Raw genomic sequence first — 25,759 nt, 5'->3', positions numbered from 1 at the left:
CACCTACCCCCATTACCGCGCTGGAGAAAAGGATGGGCGGGCTGCGTGCCCCAGCTAATAGGGAGACCGAAGTCTCGCGATAACAATTTGACTCCAGGAAGAGAGTGAGAGGTGGGAAGTGGCGACCCGCGGGGCACCATTTTGATCTCCGTGAGAGGAGGAGCGATTTCGAGTGGGCAGGGTCTGATCTCCTGTATCCAGAGGAGGCGGAGTTGACTGAGGCAAGATCGGGTTTTAGGTGTAGGCTTCCCTCACGGATTAGGTAAGTGGAGTAAACAAGAATGTTTCGGTAAACTACAAGAAATAAATTGTGGGGTCAGGTGAACGGAATGACTGTGAGCTGCAAGGAAACAGGCACTCCACCTGCTTTGCTTCCAGTGGTCTCGCCTTGGCTGAGCTGTCCTTTGACTTCCCAAAATCTGATCTCGAGTGTGTGTGGGGGTGTGCGTGTGTGTACGGTGCCAGGTGTGTTTCGTCATATTATGTCTACTTTTGCCTTCAGAAATCTCCTCTGCGTTAAATTGTAAGACGATCGTGCTTTGACCGAGACTCAAAATGTGTAATCTTTGTACTGGAAGCCAGTGTTACCCGTAGTACATCCAGGTCCCCTCTCCCCTTCGGACTTTTGTTAACTACTCTTTCACTCAGAGCTAAGTGTCAGCCTCCCAGGGGTTGGTTAACATACCACAAGAGATACCAGCGGCGAATTTTTTTGTTTGTTTTCTCCCTTAGTTCCCTGAATGATTAATGAATGTTAAGATAAAAGTTTAACTAGTTTAGTTTTGGTATTTTGGGGGTTTTTTTCCCCACAGTAGTTACAAAAAGGAATGAGCTGGCTTGATTTGTCCACTTTCAGACCTCTTGTATCATATGAAAAAACCAGGAAAGCCGTCTAGTCTTAATCTATGGTTAGTGTCATCTTCGGATTGGACAGACCTGGAGGGTAATCTAGCCTCTTTACTCAATTTTGCTCTAAATGTTGAACAATTCCAGGCACAGACAGTCTAGTCTTCTAGGCATTATGAAGTACCGTTAGCTGCAGAACAGGGATTGCATGTCTTATTCACTGCCATGTTCCATAACATGCCTGCCTATGTAATTTGTGAGTCTCAGTACGAAATGAAAATGCAGGGCCCCTTGTTCAAAACGCAGGGAGAAAGTGCCATTAAAGGTACTAAAATATAAGCGGTCTCCTTTCTTCTGTAGTACCTCTTTCCACTTGTCATGATGTTTTAATTAATAGCATTAATTTGCTATTATTAATTATTAATGACATTCTATTTTATTGATTTATTATTAATCACTAACTATACTATTATTAATTAATAGCATTAATTTGCTATTTATTGTCACTCTAAGTAAAGAAAAATTGAGTTTAACTCATTAGCATGAGATTTACCACTCTATATTCTGCAATACCAGTTTTAAGTACAAACAAAAGAACATTTAGCTTGTACGCAGAATTAACTGAAATTTCACAATTCATACTATGTAGGCATATGTATTTTGTTCTTACTAGAACACTGGATACTGCACAAAACTAGCACCCCTGTATTTATTTTACTTCTCCATGCGTGCACATTCTACCGACACGGAATCCAGGGAATTTGAGTCTCAATGAACTCCCTTGGACTGTGCATCCACCAGCATTCTACGCTCACAGGACTTAAATGCTTTTTGTGAATGGGAAGCAAGGAGTGGTGGTGGACATGCACATAGACCCTCTCTCCTCTGATCCCAAGCATGTTCCATTGTCCTATCCATCTTAAAAGTTAAAATATAAAGTTAAGAATTTTTTTAAATATTTATTTTATTTATTTATTTGTCTGCACCAGGTCTTAGTTGTGGCATACGGGGTCTTCATTGTGGCATGCAGGCTCTTAGTTATGGCATGCGGGATCTAGTTCCCTGACCAGGGATTGAACCTGGGCCCCCTGCATTGGGAGCCTGCAGTCTTAACCACTGGATCACCAGGGAAGTCCCTAAAGTTAAGAATTTAAAGATGGTGGCAATGGAGCATAAACCACGTGCTATTCTGAACACATGGTCCTGTGTAACTTCACTAGTTGCACATCCATGGAGCCAGCCGTGTCCCAGAGCCTTATGAGTCTGGAATATCATAAATGTTCAATAAAAAAAACTAAGGCTGAACTGGTATCCATTGTATGCTAGGTACTTGGAAGACAAATATGAGAAATACAGTCCTATCTTCAAAGAGATCACAGTCTAAGGGACAGAAACAAAGCAAACAGATGACCAGAGGTATACTGAGTGCTATAAGGTTGCTCTATACAAACTTTCCCTTATTGTGAGCTGAATTGTATCATTCCCTCACCAGTTAATGGCAAGGTATAATGTGATGAGTTCTGGGTTTACAGTGGGCTAGATTTGGTTTTGAATTCTGTTTCTGCCACTTAATAGCTGAGTGATCTGGAGTAAATAATATATTCTCTCTGGCCTATTTCCTCTTGTAAAATGAGAAGGATAATATGTCGTTGTGTGAGGTTTTGAAGGAATGTCTGTAAAGTGTCTAACATACTGTCTGGTTTACAGAATGCAGTTTGTCAATAGTTATCGGCCATAGTTGGTCTACCCCTTTAGGCATTGCCTCTGCAGCTCCATTTATCCTTCTGCCTCCTATCTTCCATTCTTCCCTTCTCTAGACCCTACTTCTGGGCCACTGACTCCCAGCAGTGGAATCTGGAGAGTAAATGTTGTTTGCCTCCATGTGGCCCAAAGCTGTCCTCCTAGAGCCACTCTGGATTTGTATTAGAACTTTTCTAACCCTTTTCTCTCATCACTCCAACTCCAACCTCCTCTTCCCTATCTCTCACTCACACAGAAACACACTTATACACACTACCACGCTGCCTTCTGGGCTTTTGGCTTGCATTTCTAAACCAGTTATTCAGACTGTAGCCTCCTAGGGTTGGAATTTGTTTCTGTTTTGGTGGGGAAAGAAAACAAAAACCTGACCTTTGAAAGATAGTAAAGGGTGTAAAATTAGTGATGAGGAGATGTAGATGGGCTGCAGGCTGAGCAGCTGAAATCTGTCCTGTGTGGGCAGCTACTCCAAGATAATATAATGCCAGGAGCTGGGAGGAGCTCAGTCCCACCCAGAAAAAAGATAAAGAGACCACAGATTTCTCATTCTCAAGGTCAAGGAGTTCTTCCCAACTATACAGGTACAGAAAGGCTGGGGGTGTAAGGAAGGGAGGGGGCACCACCCCATAGTAGGTGATGTCAACCTTCCCATAGGTCTCTGCATTAAGAGATGTGCGCACATACAGGGGAGAACCCTGAGTTATACCAAATACGGCCTCAGAGCCAGGCAAAGCAAGACATTTGCCAGAGGAAACCCCCAAGAAATGCCCCATGTAAGTGATTTAAACTACCACGAAGACGCAACTCTCTTAGTCCACCCATGTGTGTCTATTCACATGTACTTTTTTCCCTCCTAATAAACACTTTGCTTGTTTCACTACTTTCAGTCTCTTTGTTGAAATTAACTTTTACAAATAAGACAAGCCAGGGGCCTTGTCACTAGCCACTGGCCCTCGTGGTGTAGGGGCTAAGATTCAGTGCTCTCACTGCCATGGCCTGACTTCGCTGGGGAACGAGATCTTGCTTCAAGCCCCTGCAGGCCGAGGCCACCTGAGATCATTAGGATTGTATTTAATTTAAACTTGAGTCTTTATTATTCCTACTGTAAGTAGAAATATCTAGAGTGCTTTTATTATCTTCATTTTAAGTAAACATGTATTCACTGAGCAGATTTTCACAAGTTCTTAATTAGTACTTGCTGGTTTCTAATAAAGAAAATATAAGATGATGGGCCTTCCCTTGTGGTCCAGTGGTTAACACTCCATGCTTCCACTGCTGGGGGCACGGGTTCCACTCCTGGTCTGGGAACTAGGATTCTGCATGCCTCGCAGAGCAGACAAAAAAAAAAAAAGAAGAAAAAGAAAGAAAGAAAATATAAGATGTCAACATTTAGAAAATCTAGGTGAAGCATATATGAGATTATTTGTACGTATTTTCTGTCCATCTGAAATTATTTCAATAAAGTTAAAATGGCTCATTCCTAAACAATTATAGCTTATTCAATTCGAAAATATATTTTCGGGAATTCCCTGGCTGTCCAATGGTTAGGAGTCTGTGCTTCGCTTTCACTGCCGAGGGCCAGGGTTTGATCCCTGGTCAGGGAACTAATATCCTGCAAGCCGCAATGCATGGCCAAAAAAAAATAAAATATATTTGAGATCATCTAACTATGATTATATAGGGTTTGGGGCCCATTATCAACACTTCACATTTTCTTTGGGAGACCAAATTATGCATATTAAGTAAATAAAGGGTAATAAAGTATTATCTGATAAAGTACTAAAGAAATGTCGGGTCTTAAATGTATGTTTGTGGAGGATGTGTTATTTGATATCACCAAAATTAGAAATCCAGTTTCTAAGAAAACTGAATCTTTGGAAAATTAAAAAAAAATTTTTTTTGGAAGAGTATTTCAAGTGATGTTGAAGGACCATCTTTCGCTTACTAAGTAATGGTATATCAGAGATTATTCACATTAACGAGGTATTTCATTAACAATTTTAATGAGAACTCCAACAGTGTTCTTAGAAACAGCCTTAAGAGTTTTGTCTTTATTCCTTGTTGTGACTGGCCTCCAGTGGGATTCCCCGCCCAACTCATATTACTTTCGTTTGTTTGGGTTTTTTTGCCTGCATTTTATTTAACTCTCTCTGCTTGCACACCTCATCACCTGTACACTTGAGGTAAGATACTAATCTCTGCATATATGTCTACTTATTGTAAAATATATTTAGCATATATTTTTAAAAATCAAATGATAATTGGTTAGGTTATCAGAATAATTGGACATTGAAGCTGTTTACCAAGAAAATGTTTATTTGTAAATGAAATAATTTGAATTTCAAAAGCTAATAATTTGTAGGAGTTTCCATTTCTCTTAGTAATTTAAATTTTCTCTTGTAAAAGTGATAGTCTAAGAAACTTGTTTAACTTTTAGCCTAAATGTCAAATATAGAATAGAAAACACAAATAAATGATCTATTATAGAAGTACCTGAGCATCCTGTACTGTTATCTACAACCATTTAAACAGTTATTCATAAACCTTAATAACTACCTTTGCTTCAGGATCTATATTCCTTAAATCAACCATTAGAAAGCTGCATGTTCAATCCAGATACATGACTGAAGAAAATGAATCATGTGCCCTCTTGGTTTGGTATTCCTCTTGTCTATTTTAAATGTCAGCTATTTAAGGTACTAGTATTAAAATAGGTTACTTGGACATTTCTCACTTGGAATATGAAATACAAGAAGTTATGGTTGCCTTTCTGTGAGGACACCTAAATGCCCTTTTGCCCTCTTTATATAACTGAACTCTTTCATTTCCAGAGCAGCAGCTGTTCATGCTTGGTGCACTGCAATAATTAGCCTACAATTGCTTTATTTTGTACATCCTCGTGAAACCTCAAAACTCAGATTGGGACTTGAGCCCATGGGCTGAGACTTGACCCCAGCCAAAACTCAGATTGGGACTTGAACACACTGTACTTTGAGATCACACACTCAGGACTTAACGAAGCTCAGGTTCTTTATGTCTCATCACAGAAAGAATTCATTGAGAGACAAAGTGATAGGTAAGAAGTGGATTTTTTTAGAGAGACACACTCCATAGACAGAATGCGGTCCATCTCAAAAGGTGAGATGACCTTGGGAGAAACACACTCCACAGAGTGTGGAACATCTCAGAAGGTGAGAGGCCCCAAAATATGGGGTAGTTTTTATGGACTGGGTAATTTCATAGGCTAACAAGTGGGAGGATTATTCCAGCTATTTGGGGGAAGGGGCAGAGAATTCCAGGAATTGGGCCACTGCCCACTTTTGGCCATTTATGGTCATGGCACCTGTGGGTGTGTCATTTAGATGCTAATGCATTACAATGAGCATATAATGAGGCTCAAGTTCTACTGGAAGTCTGCCATCTTGGACCTAGCTGGTTCTAATTTTTGTGTCCCCCAACAGCTCTGTCATTCTTTTAAAGGTTGTGTCCTGCCCCCTTCCTGTTTCAGAAAGAAGATGTCTTGTGCTGAGTATTCTTTTCATGTGCCAAGTCTAGAGGAGCTTGTTGGAGGTAAATGCAATACTGAGTTTTTTAACTATCCTAAGGAAAAAAATTTTTTTTTTTTTTTTTTTTTTTTTTTTGTGGTACGCGGGCCTCTCACTGTTGTGGCCTCTTCCGCTGCGGAGCACAGGCTCCGGACGCACAGGCCCAGCGGCCATGGCTCACGGGCCCAGCCGCTCCGCAGCATGTGGGATCCTCCCAGACCGGGGCACGAACCCGTGTCCCCCGCACCGGCAGGCAGACTCTCAACCACTGCGCCACCAGGGAAGCCCGGAAAAAAATTTTTAAATAAAAACATTCTAAGATAAGCTTTATGCAACAGTACTTTCAATACAGAACTAATTTTCCTTTTCTGTATTTGTTCTGTACTGTTTTTATTGACAGAGTCCAAAACTCTGCCCCTCAAAAAAAATCTAAATTCACGATTCAGATTCTTGATGAGATACGAACTTTACAGAATGAAAATGAATATGGTAATCCATGATTTAAATATGTGTGGTGCCCAAAAGTTGTACAATATTGCTTTATTAACTTTTTTTTTAACATCTTTATTGGAGTATAATTGCTTTACAGTGTTGTGTTAGTTTCTGCTGTATACCAACTGAATCAGCTATATGCAAACATATATCCCCATATCCCTTCCCTTTTGCGTCTCCCTCCCACCCACCTTATCCCACCCCTCTAGGTGCTCGCAAAACACCAAGCTAATCTCCCTGTGCCATGCAGCTGCTTCCCATTAGGTATCTATTTAACATCTGGTCCTGTATATATGTCAATGCTGCTGTTTTACTTCGTCCCAGCTTACCCTTCCCCCTCCCCGTATCCTCAAGTCCATTCTCTACATCTGCGTCTTTATTCCTGTCCTGCCCCTAGGTTCTTTAGAACCTTTTTTTTTTTTTTTTTAAGATTCCATATATATGTGTTAGCATATGGTATTTGTTTTTCTCTTTCTGACTTACTTCACTCTGTATGACAGTCTCTAGGTCCATCCACCTCACTACAAATACTCAATTTCATTTCTTTTTATGGCTGAGTAATATTCCATTGTATATATGTGCCACATCTTCTTTATCCATTCATCTGTCGATGGACACTTAGGTTGCCTCCATGTCCTGGCTATTGTAAATAGTGCTGCAGTGAACATTGTGGTACATGACTCTTTCTGAATTATAGTTTTGTCATGGTATGCCCAGTAGTGGGATTGCTGAGTCATATGGTAGTTCTATTTTTAGTTTTTTAAGGAACCTCCATAATGTTCTCCATAGTGACTGTACCAATTTACATTCCCACCAATAGTGCAAGAGGGTTTCCTTTTCTCCACAACCTCTCCAGCATTTATTGTTTGTAGATTTTTTGATGATGGCCATTCTGACTGGTGTGAGGTGATACCTCATTGTAGTTTTGATATACATTTCTCTAATGATTAGTGATGTTGAGCATCCTTTCATGTATTTGTTGGCAATCTGTACATCTTCTTTGGAGAAATGTCTGTTTAGGTCTTTTGCCCATTTTTGGATTGGGTTGTTTGTTTTTTTGATATTAAGCTGCATGAGCTGCTTGTATATTTTGGAGATTAATCTTTGGTCAGTTGCTTTGTTTGCAAGTACTTTCTCTGATTCTGAGTGTTCTTTTCATCTTTTTTTATTGTTTCCTTTGCTGTGCAAAAGCTTATAACTTTCATTAGATCCCATTTGTTTATATTTGTTTTTATTTCCATTTCTTTAGGAGGTGGGTCAAAAGGGATCTTGCTGTAATTTATGTCATAGACTGTTCTGCCTATGTTTTCCTCTAAGAGTTTTATGCTGTCTGGCCTTACATTTAGGTCTCTAATCCATTTTGAATTTATTTTTGTGTATGGTGTTAGGGAGTGTTCTAATTTCATTTTTTACATGTAGCTGTCCAGTTTTCCCAGCACCACTTATTGAAGAGACTGTCTTTTCTCCATTGTATACTCTTGGCTCCTTTATCAAAGATAAGGTGACCATATATGCATGGGTTTGTCGCTGGGCTTTCTATCTGGTTCCATTGATGTATATTTCTGTTTTTGTGCCACTACCATATTATCTTGATTACTGTAGCTTTGTAGTATAGTCTGAAGTCAGGGAGCATGATTCCTCCAGCTCCGTTTTTCTTTCTCAATCTTGCTTTGGCTATTCGGGGTCTTTTATTTTATTTTATTTTATTTTTTTCGGGGTCCATTATATTTCCATACAAATTGTGAATTTTTTTGTTCTACTTCTGTGAAAAATGCCATTGGTAGTTTGATAGGGATTGCATTGAATCTGTAGATTGCTTTGGGTAGTAGAGACATTTTCACAATGTTATTCTTCCAATCCAAGAACATAGTATATCTCTCCATCTGTTTGTATCATCTTTAATTTCTTTCATCAGTGTCTTATAGTTTTCTGTATACAGGTCTTTTGTTTCCTTAGGTAGGTTTATTCCTAGGTATTTTATTCTTTTTGTTGCAGTGGTAAATGGGAGTGTTTCTTTAATTTCTATTTCAGAGTTTTCATCATTAGTGTATAGGAATGAAAGAGATTTCTGTGCATTAATTTTGTACCCTGCTACTTAACCAAATTCATTGATTAGCTCTAGTAGTTTTCTGGTAGCATCTTTAGGATTCTCTATGTATAGTATCATGTCATCTGCAAACAGTGACAGTTTTACTTCTTCTTTTTTTTTTTTTTTTATTTCTTCTTTTCTGATTTGGATTCCTTTTATTTCTTTTCTTCTCTGATTGCTGTAGCTAAAACTTCCAAAACTATGTTGAATAATACTGGTGAGAGTGGGCAAACTTGTCTTGTTCCTGATCTTAGAGGAAATGGTTTCAGTTTCCAGAAACCATGGTTTCACCATTGAAAACGATGTTGGCTGTGGCTTTGTCATATACGGCCTTTATTATGTTGAGGTAGGTTCCTTCTATGCCTACTTTCTGGAGAGTTTTTATCATAAATGGGTGTTGAATTTTGTCAAAAGCTTTTTCTGCATATATTGAGATGATCATATGGTTTTTATCCTTCAATTTGTTAATATGGTGTATCACATTGATTGATTTGTGTATATTGAAGAATCCTTGCATTCCTGGGACAAACCCCACGTGATCATGGTGTATAATCCTTTTAATGTGCTGTTGGATTCTGTTTGCTAGTATTTTGTTGAGGATTCTTGCATCTATGTTCATCAGAGATATTTGGCCTGTAATTTCTTTTGTTGTGACATCTTTATCTGGTTTTGTTATCAGGGTGATGGTGGCCTTGTAGAATGAGTTTGGGAGTGTTCCTCCCTCTGCTATATTTTGGAAGAGTTTGAGAAGGATAGGTGTTAGCTCTTCTCTAAATGTTTGATAGAATTCGCCTGTGAAGCCATCTGGTCCTGGGCTCTTGTTTGTTGGAAGATTTTTAATCACAGTTTCAATTTCAATGCTTGTGATTGGTCTGTTTATATTTTCTATTTCTTCCTGGTTCATATTCAGAAGGTTGTGCTTTTCTAAGAATTTGTCCATTTCTTACAGGTTGTCCATTTTATTGGCATATAGTTGCTTGTAGTAATCTCTTATAATCCTTTGTATTTCTGAAGTGTCAGTTGTTACTTCTTCTTTTTCATTTCTAATTCTGTTGATTTGAGTCTTCTCTCTCTTTTTTCTTGATGAGTCAATTTTATTTATCTTGTCAAAGAACCAGCTTTTAGTTTTATTGATCTTTGCTATCATTTCCTTCATTTCTTTTTCATTTATTTCTGATCTGATCTTTATAATTTCTTTCCTTCTGCTAACTTTGGGTGTTTTTTGTTCTGTCTCTATTGCTTTAGGTGTAAGGTTAGGTTGTTTATTTGAGATTTTTCTTGTTTCCTGAGGTAGGATTGTCTTCCTATAAACTTCCCTCTTAGAACTGTTTTTGCTGCATCGCATAGGTTTTGGATCATTGTGTTTTGTCATTTGTTTCTAGGTATTTTTTGATTTCCTCTTTGATTTCTTCAGTGATCTCTTGGTTATTTGGTAGTATATTGTTTAGCCTCCACGTGTTTGTATTTTTTACAGTTTTTTTCCTGTAATTGATATCTAGTCTAATAGCATTATGGTCGGAAAAGATACTTGATATGATTTCAATTTTCTTAAATTTACCAAGGCTTGATTTGTGACCCAAGATATGGTGTATCCTAGAGAATGTTTCATGGGCGCTTGAGAAGAAAGTGTATTCTGTTGTTTTTGGATGGAATGTCCTATAAATATCAGTTAAGTCCATCTTGTTTAATGTATCATTTAAAGCTTGTGTTTCCCTATTTATATTCATTTTGGATGATCTGTCCATTGGTGAAAGTAGGGTGTTAAATTTCCCTATTATGATTGTGTTACTGGCGATTTCCCCTTTTATGGCTGTTAGTATTTGCCTTATGTATTGAGGTGCTCCTATGTTGGGTGCATAAATATTTACAATTGTTATATCTTCTTGTTGGATTGATCCCTTGATCATTATGTAAGTGTCCTTCTTTGTCTCTTGTAATAGTCATTATTTTAAAGTCTATTTTGTCAGATATGAGAATTGCTACTCCAGCTTTCTTTTGATTTCCATTTGCATGGAATATCTTTTTCCATCCCCTCACTTTCAGTCTGTATGTGTCGCTAGGTCTGAAGTGGGTCTCTTGTAGGCAGCATATGTACAGGTCTTGCATTTGTATCCATTTAGCCAGTCTATGTCTTTTGGTTGGAGCATTTAATCCATTTACATTTAAGGTAATTATCAATATGTATGTTCCTATTACCATTTTCTGAATTGTTTTGGGTTTGTTTTTGTAGGTCTTCTCCTTCTCTTGTGTTTCCTGCCTAGAGAAGTTCCTTTAGCATTTGTTGTAAAGCTGGTTTGGTGGTGCTGAATTCTCTTAACTTTTGCTCATCTGTAAAGATTTTAATTTCTCTGTCAAATCTGAATGAGATCCTTGCTGGGCAGAGTAATCTTGGTTATAGTTTTTTCTTCTCATCACTTTAAATATGTCCTGCCACTCCCTGCTGGCTTGCAGTTTCTGCTGAAAAATCAGCTGTTAACCTTATGGGGATTCCCGTGTATGTTATCTGTTGCTTTTCCCTTGCTGATTTCAATATTTTTTCTTTGTATTTAATTTTTGATAGTTTGATTAATATGTGTCTCGGCATGCTTCTCTTTGAGTTTACCCTGTATGGTACCCTCTGTTCTTCCTGGACTTGATTCACTATTTCCTTCCCCATGTTAGGGAAGTTTTTGATGATAATCTCTTCAAATATTTTCTCAGACCCTTTCTTTTTCTCTTCTTCTTCTGGAACCCCTATAATTAGAATGTTGGTGCATTTAATGTTGTCCCAGAGGTCTCTGAGACTGTTCTCAATTCTTTTCTTTCTTTTTTCTTTATTCTGCTCCCTGGTAATTATTTCCACCATTTTATCTTCCAGCTCACTTATTCGTTCTTCTGCCTCAGTTATTCTGCTGTTGATTCCTTCTAGAGTATTTTAAATTTCAGTTATTGTGTGGTTCATCACTGTTTGTTTGCTCTTTAGTTCTTCTAGATCCTTGTGAAATGTTTCTTGTATTTTCTCCATCCTGTTTCTGAGATTTTGAATCATCTTTACTATCATTACTCTGAATTCTTTTTCAGGTAGCTTGCCTATTTCATCTTCATTTATTTGGTCTTGTAGGTTTTTACCTTGCTCCTTCATCTGTAACAAATTTTTTTGTCGTTTCATTTTTTTTTTTTTTTTTTGATGGGTGGTGCTGTATTCCTGTCTTACTGGTTGTTTGGCCTGAGATGTCCAGCACTGGAGTTTGCATGCAGTTGGATAGAGCTGGGTCTTGATGCTGATATGAAGATTTCCTGGAGGTGTCACTCCAATTGATATTCCATGGGGTCTGAGGTTCTGTGTTAGTCCAGCGGTTTGGACTCAGAGCTCCCACCAAAGGAGTTCGGGCCCGACCTCCAGCCTGGGAACCAAGATCCTGCAAGCTTCATGGCACAGTGAAAAAAAAAAGGGAGGGGAAGAAAGAAAGAAAAAATGGAGCAGTACAATATGAAAGAATATAAAATAAAATTAGAAAGATAAAAAATATGTTAGAAAAATAAAATTATAATTGAAACAACTGCAACAAGGTAAAATAACAGAAAAAAGAAAAATAAATAAAGGTGTGGGGGAACAAGCCAAAAGGAGAGATCACTAACAAAGTATAAAGAATAAAATAAAATTAGAAAAATAAAAGATTAGGAAAAAATAAAAATATAAAAGAATCGACAACAATGAATCTACAAGGTAAAACAGAGCCCCAATCTAAAAGAAGAAAAAAGAAAAAAAAAAAGTCTTGGCTATAGGGGTAGAGTTTAGGCAGGGGGTGGAACTTAGGCAGAGGTGGGGTTTTGGGTGGGGTCGGACCTAGGCGGGTGGGGGTGTGACATTTGAGCATGGGGCAGGGCCTAGGCAGGGTGATGTTGGAGCATGGGGCGGGGCCTCTGCTTAGGACCTGCGCAGAAAGGGAGAGGTAGCACGTTGAAAGGAGGGCCCCTGGAGTGTGGAGTTCCGGAGTTTGGAGGCAGGGCCCTGAGTGAGGGTGTGTGGGTGGGGTTTATGCCCAGCACATTGGAGGGGGTCTCAGAGGGGGTCTTCGAGTGTAGAGGTGGGGCCCTGGGTGGGGGTGTAGGGGTGAGGCTTAGGCTCTGCATGGCAGGAGAGAGGCTCCAAGGGCAGAGGATTAGGCCCTGGAGCCCAACAGGCTCCCTGGTGCCTAAGAGGACAGGGAAAGCAGTGGCCCCGTCCCCTTCCGTTCGTTTGTGCCCCTCCCCCACTGTCTCCCCCAGGGTCTCCCCCATCACTGCTGGAACCCTAACCATGACTGGGTCCCACTGGGCGTAGTAACTCCTTCCCTCCCCTGGCCACCCCTCAGGGGTGCCGGTGCCATAGATCCAGCCTTTACTTTTGCTCCCCCTTCCCTCCCTCTCGCTCCCTCAGGACCCACACGGCTGGAGGGGGCCTAGGTGGGCAGAGGATCAGGCCCTGGATCTCAACAGGTTCCTGGGGGTCCAAGTGGGCAGGGGAAACCTGGCCATGCTCCCTTTTGATCCTCTGCCCTCCCAGTGGTTCCCCAATTTCCCCCTTCGCGTGTGGGATCCCTTCCCCTCCCCCAGCTGCCCAAGAGGTGACCACTGTTCTGAACTGTTCTGACCTGTTAGAACCTTAAATTAGCTGCCTGTCTTTGAAATACATATGAGTCATATAACACATACTTTCATGTCTTACTTTTTTGTGTGTGCGGTATGCGGGCCTCTCACTGTTGCGGCCTCTCCCGTTGCGGAGCACAGGCTCCGGACGTTCAGGCTCAGCGGCCATGGCTCATGGGCCCAGCCGCTCCGCGGCATGTGGGATCTTCCCAGACCGGGGCACAAACCCGTGTCCCCTGCATCGGCAGGCGGACTCTCAACCACTGCGCCACCAGGGAAGCCCCATGTCTTACTTCTTTTGCTCAACATTTTTTCTATAAGCATTAATGAAGGTGTTGCATGTAATTGCTTACTTTCTTGCGGTTTAAATACTTACATTTCAATACTTGGAATCCTCTCCCTAAAAGAAACGTAGTCCTCACCTGAGTGCAGTGTTTATCTTCAGTGGTTTCTAATCACTACAGTTTACAGTGTTATTTATGGAAGTATTTATGTACCTTAATATATGTATCTTGTGATTAATTATGTGTCCAGTTTCTGATTGTATTCATTAATAAGACCATTTCCCCCTCCTTTTGTTTGTTTGGCTGCGCTGCACAGCATGTGGGGAGCACCCCCTGCAGTGGAAGTGCTGAGTCTTAACTGCTGGACCACCAAGGAAGTCACTTATCCCCCTCCTTTTAAGTTACACAAGTTTAGGGACTTCCCTGGCGGTCCAGCAGTTAAGACTCCATGCTTCCACTGCAGGGGGCGCAGGTTCTGTCCCTGGTCAGGGAACTAAGATTCCACATGCCATGTGGCGCATCCAAAAAATAAAAGAAAAAAAGTAGTAAATTACACAAGTTTAGTTTGGAAGTATGACACACAAAACAGTTGAGGGAAGACTTGATATGTGATGACAAATTTCTACCTAATGTTTAACCCTTTTCCTTGTCTTTATTAGTTCTGCAGAAGGGGCTAACGGATAACTTTGCTGATGTCCAGGTCTCTGTAGTTGATTGCCCTAATTTGACCAAGGAGCCATTTACCTTTCCCGTAAAAGGTAAGCAATATCTGCAAAGGATATTGACCCAACTTTTAGATTAAATTGTGCTTAATTTCTGTGTTTTCTAATATTGGTCAAATTTCATTTTATACCCTTGTAGAAAAATATGGTGTTTTATGTACTTTTGTAACTTTCACAGGTTATATAATAGATATTCAACAGGCTAGAATCCTGAATATCACATGAGAGTTTTGTTTTTAATCATTCAAGTGACTGTTATGGAAACTTACTGTAATTTTTATTTATTTATTAATTTATTTATTATTCATTCATTCAAGACCAGAAGGGATCTTAAAAGCCTTGTATTTATTTGAATCATCCATTAAATACTAATATCCCTTCAACAAATTTGTCAAGTGATTATCCAGCCAGTGTTTAAAGTGAGAAGGGAAATTAATATTGATGCTGAAACTCAGCCTCTGTGCAGCACTGCCAAATTGAATCTCAGAGACGAGAGTTTTGGGTGAAGTAGAAAAGAATACTTTTATTGCTTTGCCAGGCAAAGGGGGCCACAGAGGCCTAATGCCCTCAAAACTGTCCCAAACTCAGTGGGGGGGCAGGTGTGGGGAGTCTTACAGTCAAGGGGAGGGGCTTCTCATTAGGATCAGAGTGCTTGCAAGGCCTGCATTCCTTCAGTCTAAGGATCATCTCAGGTGGTCCCGTGATCTATGGTTCTCTATGTTATTGAACTGTAACCTTCTCTCTGGAATGAAGAATGTTTCATCAAGTAGTTAACATCTTCCATGTGGTAGGGGTTTTAGTTCTGCACAAGAGCTCAAAGATATAGTTATGTATATCCAGTGAGGAGGAACCAGGACCCTGCCCCAAGGCTACACTATTGTTTCTTGACTGCTTGTCTCTTCATCCCCTCCCTTCCCTGATTAGCAACTGTTTGAACCTGCCCTGTGGAACTCAGGGAAGGTCACCGAAGCCGAATGAAGCCTATTTCTTACCAACAAAAAAACAGGGGACACGAAAAGACTTTTGTGCCCAGGAGCCCCACAGGGTCCTGCTCGGTTTCTTTTTTTTTTTTTAATTTTATTTATTTTTTTATACAGCAGGTTCTTATTAGTTATCCATTTTATACATATTAGTGTATATATGTCAATCCCAATCTCCCAATTCATCCCACCACCACCACCACCACTGCCCCCCACCCGCCCCCCCTGCCACACACACCCCTGCCACTTTCCCCTCCTTGGTGTACATACGTTTGTGCTCTACATCTGTGTCTCTATTTCTGCCCTGCAAACCGGTTCATCTGTACCATTCAGTTTCAATATTAAGTAAATATAATTTGTCAGACAGTATGATGGATATCTATATTTGATGTCTTAATTTTTATACTAACACTGCAAGGTGAGTACTAGCCCCAGTTTATAGATGAAAAAACTGAAGCTGAAGAGAGGCTAAGTAATCTCAGTGGGAATCATAATCAGGATTCAAATCCAGATCTGTCTGCTTCCAAAGTCCAACATTCTCTCATTATACCCTACTGTAATGAGGAATTTGGAAACAGTCACACTTACTCACTCTTTTATTATGTAATTGACATCTTTGTTAAAAAGCAGTTTTACGTAGAAATCCTGGACTCTAGTTCTTTCTCTGCCACTTAAGGTTTCATTACCCTGGGTAAGCCAATTAATGTATCTGGGCTTCAGATACATTAAAATGGGGGTGGGGGGGAGTGAGATTTGGGTTAAATGTTCTTTTTGGGTCTTTCTAGTTCAAACAGTCTTCGATTTTAAGTAGACCTGTAAATTCTAGAAGTTTTATGTACCAGATGGCAATATCTCTTCACACCTTAAAAGCATTTATCATAATACTTTTTTTGTTGTTTTATGTTTTGGTTTTTTGGCCCTGAGGCATGTGGGCTCTTAGCTCCCCCACCAGGGATTGAACCCGCACCCCCTGCATTGGAAGGCGAAGTCTTAACCACCGGACTGCCAGGGAAGTCCCTATCATAATACTTTTTTATAGCTCTGTTTCTTCCGATTATAAGGGTAATATATTTTACCCCAAAATAAATAATTGATTAAATAATTCAAATAAAAACCAGAAAACACAGAAGAGTACAGGAAAAATAGTTACTCTTAATTTTGTCACCCAAAGGGTTGGTTTGAAAAAGAGTTTTCTAGGTTCTTGTCAATAATTTGTGAGTCTTTAAATTACATACTAAGGAAGCCAGATATGTATGCATGTTACATATATGATCTTTCATAAACATATTTAGGTACTTTCTACATGAACTGGTCTTGTCACTAGTGATCTTGGCGTGTTTACTAGTATTATTTCGTCGTTTTACCCGAAAACCAGGTTCACCTCTTGGTGGGTGTTGAGCCAATAGACACAACCAAAGCACTAGAGAAGGAAGGACTTATTGTCACTTGCAGCAAGTAAGGAGAACACTGGGGGATCTTTTCCCAAACAGTGTCTAGCTGTACCTGTGACGTTTAATTAAAAATGTAAGTAGAAAGTTCCTAGCATCTGAAGTTACCTAAAATTACTTGTCATTTTTATAAACAACCTTGGAACAAACAACTCTAACAAGAGGACTTCTCAATATGGATTTTTAAAAGAAGTAATATTTTACCAAAATATTTTAAATTAAAATATAATTTTAGCTAAAACCCTCCCTCCCCCAAAAGAAAGATTTTTAAAGGAATAAGTCATTATAGACTAATTCTAGAAACCTCATCCAAACATTGGCTCCAGTTCTAGCCCTTGCCCTATCATCAACTTTCTTTTTTTATATTATTAATTTTTACTGGAGTATAGTTGCTTTACAGTGTTATGTATCATCAACTTTCGATTGCCTTTATGCTACTAACTATATCAAGTCATGCTTGGTTATGACACTATTAGAAACACAGGAAGTTAGCATAGGACAGGGATCCTAGCTACTTACATTTTCCAACCCCTGCTATTTGTAAAACTATGAACTGAAAAGTTATATACTCTTAATAAATTAGTGTCTTCTGGCATTTTATACTTAAATTTAGATGTTTGCCTATTTTTAAGATGGCTTGTTTTATTTGTTTTTTTTAGGTATCTGTGGGAAAACTAGAATTGCAGAAGTAGGAGGTGTACCTTACTTATTGCCTCTTACAAATAAAAAAAAAGTAAGTTTCTTTTACTTTTCACATTCACATGGAGATTATGAAAATCGGGTTGATTCCTATTTTTATTATTAGAAGGTCCACTGACCAATGTGACAAGGAAATGTTAATGGATGTAGTAATAAAAAGTAAATCTGGGAATTTATATAAGTAAGATTTAAATAATATGCGTTTCCTCTTGTATAGGTTTATGATCTAAATAAAATCGCAAAAGAAATCCAGCTTCCTGGAGCTTTTGTTCTTGGAGCAGGAGCAGGCCCATTTCAGACTCTTGGATTCAATTCTGAGGTCAGCATATATATAATTACTTTACTTTATTGATTTGACACTTAGTTTGCCTTTTTCCTTTTACTGCCCTATCAGAAATCTTGTCTTCTGAATGAATTGTAAGTGGTTGATGTCATACCTCTCTACAGATTTGTTACTGTTGATACAGATTTGGAGTATAGCACATGCTCCAATTAGTCCAACTGAAATGGAGCACTCATCTCTAATTTAGATTTTCTTATGGCACATGCTCAGTATTCGAGGAGTCCATCGAAGGTCCTACTGTGATTTGCTGAGGACTCTGGACTGTGAAAGATTTCAGTCCTTACACATCAGAGGATTCCTAACTTCTCTATGATCTTTGCTGGTGTAAGGGCAGCTTGCAATCAGAAGATGAATGAAATATTTAATTATCTAATCAAATCCCTCTTTCAGACCAAATTGCAGGGACCTACCCCAGTAGTATGATTATTGTTTACAAAAGGTAGTATCTATCACTATGTATGTTAACACATTTCCAACATAAAAACATCACTGTTTCTTCACATCTCACGAACAGGAGAATAACCTGCTCAGTCTGCCCATTCTCTCACAGCCTCTTACATCTATGACTGTTAGTCAATAATCATACAAGTCCTTTTATAGAAACATTAATATAATTTGCCTAGTGTTCAAGACAGAAAAAGTTTAAAATTTAAGTGAGAAATTTTAAGGACGTCTCTGGCGGTCCAGTGGTTAGGACGCGGCGCGGCACTTTCACTGCCAAGGGCCCGGGTTCGATCCCTGGTCAGGGAACTAAGTAAGTAAGTAGGTAAGTAGGTAGGTAAGTAAGTAAATAAGTAAGTAATAAAATGAGAAATTTTGATGCAAATGTCACAATCTTATAGAAACACTATAATACTGTAAACATTTTCTAAAATTTTTTTTCAGTTTTTTTGATATTTGTAAATCTTTAACATTTTGAATCTGACATTAAATATTTTATTTTTCATGTTTTATTATTAGATCTTGAAATAAAATGTCTTAAAGTCTAGGACAAAATATTTTGTTACATTATTCAAGATCTTCTCTTTGCATAGAGATACTAGGCTTGACTAATTACCTTATTTACTTTTCTTTTCAGTTTATGCCAGTTGTTCAAACAGAAAGTGAACACAAACCTCCTGTGAATGGAAGTTACTTTGCTCATGTTAACTCTGCAGATGGAGGGTGCCTACTTGAGAAATACAGTGAGAAATATCATGATTTTGGGTTTGCATTACTGGCTAATCTTTTTGCCAGTGAAGGCCAGCCTGGAAAGGTGATTTTGTTCTAAAAATGCAGTATTCTCCAAGAGTTCTCAGATAGCTAAAAATTTGCATGCTTATTGCTACTACTGTAGTTTTCTTAAGGAAATCCAAAGCTACCTAAGTCCCAAACCTCTTTAAATAACACAGTTATGAAAGATTCAGAAAGTACTACAGGCATAGTGAAAATAGTTTGGGCTTCCCTGGTGGCACAGTGGTTAAGAACCCACCTGCCAATGCAGAGGACACGGGTTCGAGCCCTGGTCTGGGAAGATCCCACATGCCACGGAACAACTAAGCCCATGCGGCACAACTACTGAAGCCAGCACGCCTACAGCCCACGCTCTGCAACAAGGAAGCGATCGCAATGAGAAGGCCTAGCACCGCAATGAAGAGCAGCCTCCGCTCTCCTCAACTAGAGGAAGCCTGCACGCAGCAACAAAGACACACGCAAACAAAAATTTTAAAAAGAAAAAAAAATAATACTTAGTAAGCAATAGCTTTTTTTCCAAGGAACTAAAATAGGATGTTCCTGTGGGGAGTGAGTTAGTCAAATAGATGAACCATGCAGCTGAAGTAGATAATGTCTACCTATATAGTTGGTATATATGTAACTTACTCATTTCAGACTGATCAGACATTGATTGAGATAGAAATGATGGGAGCAAAAAATTATAGAAGACGTGAGAAGAATTAATGCCTCACTTCATATTTACTTCCTGTTAGTACAAAAAAAAGGATGATTTCATGTTCCAAAATTGTAATGATGGTCGCACAACTCTATACGTATACTGAAACCCATTGAATTGTATACTTGAAATAGGTGGATTGTATGGTATGTGAATTATATCCCCCATAAAGCTGTTATTTTTTTTTTTAAAGATTATTTCAGTTTTAGCTGTTGTGAGAACTCCCAGATCTTGTAGAGATAACTACTTCAGCCACTTTGGGAAATGAGATAGTGAAGCAAAAATACCTAATAAAGTGGAGGTAACAGAAGTCCAGATTTTTAAAGGAAATGAGAAAACATAATCATTTCTCCTCCCTCCAGTTATCAGAAGTTAATCCCTTTAAACCAAAGAATTCTCAGTCTTTCACCACCTTGACATATAAGAATCTCTAGAGTTCAGTGTAGAATTTGGCTATAAATTTATAAAATTTAGCTATAACTCTCTCAGTCCAAGAAAGCACAAATACGACATTATTAGAGTAAATGATATATAATTTATATATATATATATAATACTATATATATTATTAAGACTTAGAGGATTGAGACACTTCTGCTCATATCTGGGTGCTCGAAGCAAACAAGTGAATATTTGCTTGATGGCACTGAATTATATGTTTCACTTGGGTAGTTATTTACATAATATTTTGCAGCTTAGAACAATGGTATGTGTATTTATGTCCTCTCTAGGTCATTGAGGTGAAAGCCAAAAGAAGAACTGGAAAACTTAACTTTGTGACTTGTATGAGACAGACTCTTGAAAAACATTATGGAGATAAGCCTGTAGGAATGGGAGGTACTTTCGTGATTCAGAAGGGAAAAGTGAAGACTCATATTATGGTAAAGGCCTGTGTGTGTGTGTGTGTGCGCGCGCGCACGTGCTTAAGATCGTAGGATTTTTTTAATATACATTGAGAATTTAACCTTTTTTAAAAATATTTATTTATTTATTTTTGGTTGCATTGGGTCTTAGTTGTGGCACGTGGGATCTTCGTTGCATCATGTAGGGTCTTTAGTTGCGGTATGCCAGCTTCTTAGTGGACTTCTTAGTTGCAGCATGCGAACTCTTAGTTGCAACATGCATACAGGATCTAGTTCCCTGACCAGGGATTGAACTTAGGCCTCCTGCATTGGGAGCACGGAGTCTTACCCACTGGACCACTAGGGAAGACCTGAGAATTTAACTTTTAAAGACACCCTGAACAAACCCTTTTACTGTGATCAAATTTAAATGACAGACAATACTGTAAAGCAACTTGTATGATAATGTCCAGCTGGAGTCCTTTTTCCATATTAATATAATAGAACTTTCTTCTCAATTTGTTTGTATTAAAGATTGAGATAGATGTGAGTATAAGCCTTAGAAACTGATTATTTTCATTGCTAGAATCCCTATATAGACTTTGCTATTACGATGGTTGTGGTTTTAGGGAAAGAACTCATGAAAATGATAATCTTATGGGCTGACTATAATAAGTTTATAAGGCATTAATGACGGAATACTATATGAAGACAGACCAGGTCATCTAGGATTTTTAAAATAATTTTTGGTAGGTGAGTGAACGAATAAATGAATGAAGTGTAAAAGTGTTATAACTTAATGTCCTTTTTGTTTTAACAATGAAGCCATTAGAAAACATATTGTTTTGATGTTTTTTATCCTGATAATTTTAAATGGCAAACCAGCTGATTCTGCATAGGAAGACACATTTGTGAAACTACTTACTTTTCCAATTTACGACAAAATTATAGAGAAATCTATTTGTAAATACCAAAGGATTATAGGATTTCTTAAAATTCAAGTAAACAATACTTTATTATTAACTATAGTTACCATGATGTGCATTAGCTCTCTAGAACTCACTCACCTTATAACTGGAAGTTTGTACCCTTTGATCAACATTTCCCCATTTTCCCCCACCCCCTCATCCTCTGGCAACCACCATTATACTGTTTCTCTAAGTTGGACTTCTTTAGATTCCACATATAAGTGATATCATGCAGTATTTGACTGTGACTGGCTTATTTCACTTAGTGTTGTATAATGTCCTCCAAGTTCAACTATATTGTTACAAATGGCAGGATTTCCTCCTTCTTTTAAGCCTGAATAATATTTCATATACATATCACAACTAAAAAGATACAGATAACAATTTCTTTATCCATTCATCTGTTGATGGACACTTAGGTTGTTTCCCAATCTTGACTAACGTGAATAATGCCACAGTGAACATAGGAGTGCGGATATCTCTTCAAGGTAGTGATTTCATTTCCTTTGGATATATACCCAGCAGAATTGCTGGATCATATGGTGGTTTTATTTTTAATTTTTTGAGGAAGCTCCGTAATGGTCATGCCGGTTTACATTCCCACTAGCAGTGTACAAGTGTTCTATTTTCTCCACATCCTCACCAACACTTTTCATCTCTTGCCTTTTTGAGAACAGCCATCTGCACTAGAGTGAGTGATATCTCATGGCTTTGATTTGCATTTACCTGATGAATAGTGATGTTGAGTGCTTTTTCATATACCTGTTGGCCGTTTGTATGTCTTCTTTGGAAAAATGTCTAATTCAGTCCTTTGATCATTTTTTAATTGGGCTTTTTTTTTCCTATTGAATTCCTTATATATTTTGGATATTAACCCCTTATCAGATATATGGTTTGCAAATATTTTCTCTCATTCCATAGGCTGCCTTTTTCATTTTGTTGACTGTTGCCTTTACTGTGCAGAAGCTTTTTAGTTTGACGTAGTCCACCTGTTTATTTTTCCTTTTACTACCTGTACTTTTGATGTCATATCCAAAAAGTCAAATTTAATGTCATGAAACTTCCCTCCTGTTTTCTTCTAAGAGTCTTTGCAGTTTTAGCTATTATATTTAGGTGTCGGATCCATTTTTAGTTAATTTTTGTATATGATATAAAGTAAGGGTCTAACTTTATTTTTTTACATGTGGATATCCAGTTTTCCCAGCACTATTTGTTAAAAAGACAGCCGTTTCTCCATTGAATGGTCATGGCATCCTTGTCAGAAACCATTTGACCATATATGCAAGGGTTTACTTCTGGGATCTCTATTCTATTCCATTGATCTGTATGCCTGTCGTTATGCTAGTATCACACTATTTCGATTACTATAGTTTTGTAGCAAGCCTGATATCAATAAGTGTGAGACCTCCAACTTCCTTCTTCTTTTTCAAGATCGTTTTGGCTGTTTGGGGTCCCTTGAGATTCCATATGAATTTTAGGGTGGATTTTTCTATTTCTGCAAAAACGTCATTGGGATTTTGACAGGGAATGCAGTGAATCTTTAGATTGCTTTTGATAGTACTGACATGTTAACAATATTAAGTTGTCCAATCCATGAACACAAGATGTCTTTCCACTTACTGGAGTCTTTTAAAATTCGTTTCAGCAATGCTTTGTACTTTTCAGTGTACAAGTCTTTTGCCTCCTTAAGTTTATTTCTAAGTATTTTATTCTGTTTGATGCTTCTACCCCACTTTCAATGCCTTCCTTTTTTTTCATTTACCAGTATCAATAATGACATTTAAGACTGGGATGAGGATATACTCATAGGAAAACTGAGAAACTCCTTTATTTATTCATTCATATCTTTTAGTGTGTACACATTGATTGGTGGTCCTTTTGAAAACTAGGGTATATAACTTCTCTTGGTGCCAAAAATAGCAATAGAATGTATAAGAAGGCTTAAAGGTTTTAACAATGAAATTATATATAAATTTTTAGCTCAATAATATTCGATGTTTACTTGTTTAATGTCCTTTTATTGTAGCCAGCAGAATTTTCTTCCTGCCCATTGAACTCTGATGAAGACGTGAATAAATGGTTACGTTTTTATGAGATGAAGGCTCCTTTGGTTTGTCTGCCAGTTTTTATCTCCAGAGACCCAGTAAGTCTATGTCTGTCTTTTACATTGCAATAATGCTTAATTTTTAGAATATTCTTTTAGAATTAGGCACTTTTTGTGTTCTTATTTAAGAACTAGTGTAGTCTGTAGAATTGTCTTAAAAGGTAAGGGAGCAAATATCTGACCACCTATGATTTGGCAGAGCAGATTTTACCTTTGGAGAATTGAAGGCACAGGCATTTTAAATAACACCCAAAGTCACATTATTAAATAGTAGAATCAGAACAGGATTCAGGTGTCCTATCATCTTATTTGCTGTTCTATATACTGTTCATTATATTCTAATATTGTACCCTAGAAAAATAATATAGACTAATTTAAAGCAAATATCTACGAAAATACTGACTATATCTTTTGATCCAGTGATTACATGTCTAGGAATTTATCGTTAAATATATGGCTATGTGCATAAAATGACTAGTTAAAAGGGTTATTCATGACAGCACTGCTGTAATAGCAGAAGAACTGGAAATAATCTAATGTCAGTTGGAAAGTGGTATGCGCATACAATAGAATACCATAGATATAAAAGAATTAGGAAGCTCTTTTATGTTCTGATATACAAAGATCTGAAAGCTATACTGTTAAATGAAGAAGAGCAACATACAGCACAGTAGGTGCAGAGTACTACCATACAAGTAATAAATTAAAAATAATCCTTTTGGAAGGATATAGAAGAAGCTGCTTACTTTGGTTGCCTTCTAGGAAAGGAAGTGAGGGCAGGAAATGGAAAGATACATTTTACTGAGTATATGCTTTTGCACCCTCTGAATTTTGAATCATGTGACTGTATTACCTACTAAAAAAAATAAAATAAAAATTATTGTAACATAAATTAAAAAGGTCTCCCATCCCCTTAAACAAGTTCTATGCAAAATAATTGGAATACTAACAGATAGCTTCTCTGTTGTCCTAGGGGTTTGATTTGCGGTTGGAGCACACTCATTGTTTTAGTCATCATGGAGAAGGTGGACACTACCATTATGACACCACCCCAGATATAGTGGAATATCTTGGATACTTCTTACCTGCAGAGTTTCTCTATCGCATTGATCAACCAACAGAGACCCATTCATTTGGGCGAGATTAAATCAACTGATACTCGTTTGACTGATTAACTCATTAATTGATACTAATATAAAGCCTAATAGAAATGATCTCACTACTTAATAAGCCCTATTTTTTTCGGCCTTTGAAATGAAAGGTATGTCGACACTGTGCTCTGTATTGCTTCACAGATCTATCTGAAAGGGATTATTGGGAACAAAGACACATGATGGAGATGTTCTTCATTCTTTTTATTCTAAAAATCAGTCTTGGGCTTCCCTGGTGGCACAGTGGTTGACAGTCCGCCTGCCGATGCAGGGGAGACAGGTTCGTGCCCTGGTCCGGGAAGATCCCACATGCCGTGGAGCGGCTGGGCCCGTAGGCCATGGCCGCTGAGCCTACACGTCCGGAGCCTGTGCTCCGCAACGGGAGAGGCCACAACAGTGAGAGGCCCGCATACCACACACACACACAAAAATCAGTCTTATGTTTATAATTAAATATAAACAGGATTAAGAATCAAGTGATGATTCCTACTAGCTAATGGCAATAATTTACATTTGTATATTCAGTTTTTCAAGTTAGTCTTACAACTGCTAAGTGGATGTTTCTGGGTATTAGAAAAATCAGTGCTGGAAATGTTGATAGTTGTTAAATCTTTCTACTGAATTTTTAAAATCCATTTTAGAAGTCAAAGTACACTTTTTTCATGGAATAAGGTGGTCAGAGGGAGCAACTTTACTCCTTTTGGTGATGTTGAACCATACTCTGAAGTTTGTAATTTGCCTTTAACAAATATTAGCAACCAGATGGTTAGCCATGATTCCTCCTTTGTTTGGACTGTCAATTGGAAGCAGTTTGTGCCTTGTTGGTTATTTGCGAGAAGTGAAAAGAAACAGCATCAAAATACAACCTCGAAGTGAGTATACTTTAATTTATAAATGAGGCTATTACCAAATATGACTACTATCCTTCATGAAATGTAAAATTATACCTT

General features: G+C 38.2%; 1 protein-coding gene across 3 annotated transcripts; it reads left to right on the top strand.

Annotated features, from left to right (window-relative positions):
* C8H11orf54 (chromosome 8 C11orf54 homolog) lies at nt 1-24,805 on the top strand. 3 transcript variants are annotated; one of them, XM_073808313.1, is made up of 8 exons: nt 1-262; nt 6,113-6,174; nt 14,282-14,380; nt 17,432-17,505; nt 17,689-17,790; nt 18,893-19,069; nt 23,581-23,697; nt 24,632-24,805. In XM_073808313.1, exons 2-8 carry the CDS (start codon nt 6,120-6,122, stop codon nt 24,803-24,805), a joined length of 798 nt encoding a protein of 265 aa, XP_073664414.1. In that variant the 5' UTR covers nt 1-262; nt 6,113-6,119. The 3 variants fall into 3 exon arrangements, with proteins under 3 accessions (XP_073664414.1, XP_019779313.2, XP_073664413.1); XM_019923754.3 differs by lacking the exon at nt 1-262 and adding an exon at nt 20,476-20,625 and having other exon boundaries at nt 297-6,174; XM_073808312.1 differs by lacking the exon at nt 1-262 and having other exon boundaries at nt 299-6,174.
* Nucleotides 24,806-25,759: the final 954 nt, after the last annotated feature.

This window comes from Tursiops truncatus, chromosome 8 (genome assembly GCF_011762595.2).
Source record: "Tursiops truncatus isolate mTurTru1 chromosome 8, mTurTru1.mat.Y, whole genome shotgun sequence".
Classification (NCBI taxonomy): domain Eukaryota; kingdom Metazoa; phylum Chordata; class Mammalia; order Artiodactyla; family Delphinidae; genus Tursiops; species Tursiops truncatus.
This window is presented reverse-complemented; position numbering and strand designations above follow the sequence as displayed.

Excerpts from the sequence above, each read along its gene's own strand:
- C8H11orf54 (XM_019923754.3), top strand. The coding sequence starts at position 5,967 with ATGCTAATGCATTACAATGAGCATATAATGAGGCTCAAGTTCTACTGG. Across the intron at positions 14,381-17,431 it reads ATTTACCTTTCCCGTAAAAG|GTATCTGTGGGAAAACTAGA; the intron begins GTAAGCAATATC and ends TGTTTTTTTTAG. Across the intron at positions 23,698-24,631 it reads TTTTTATCTCCAGAGACCCA|GGGTTTGATTTGCGGTTGGA; the intron begins GTAAGTCTATGT and ends CTGTTGTCCTAG.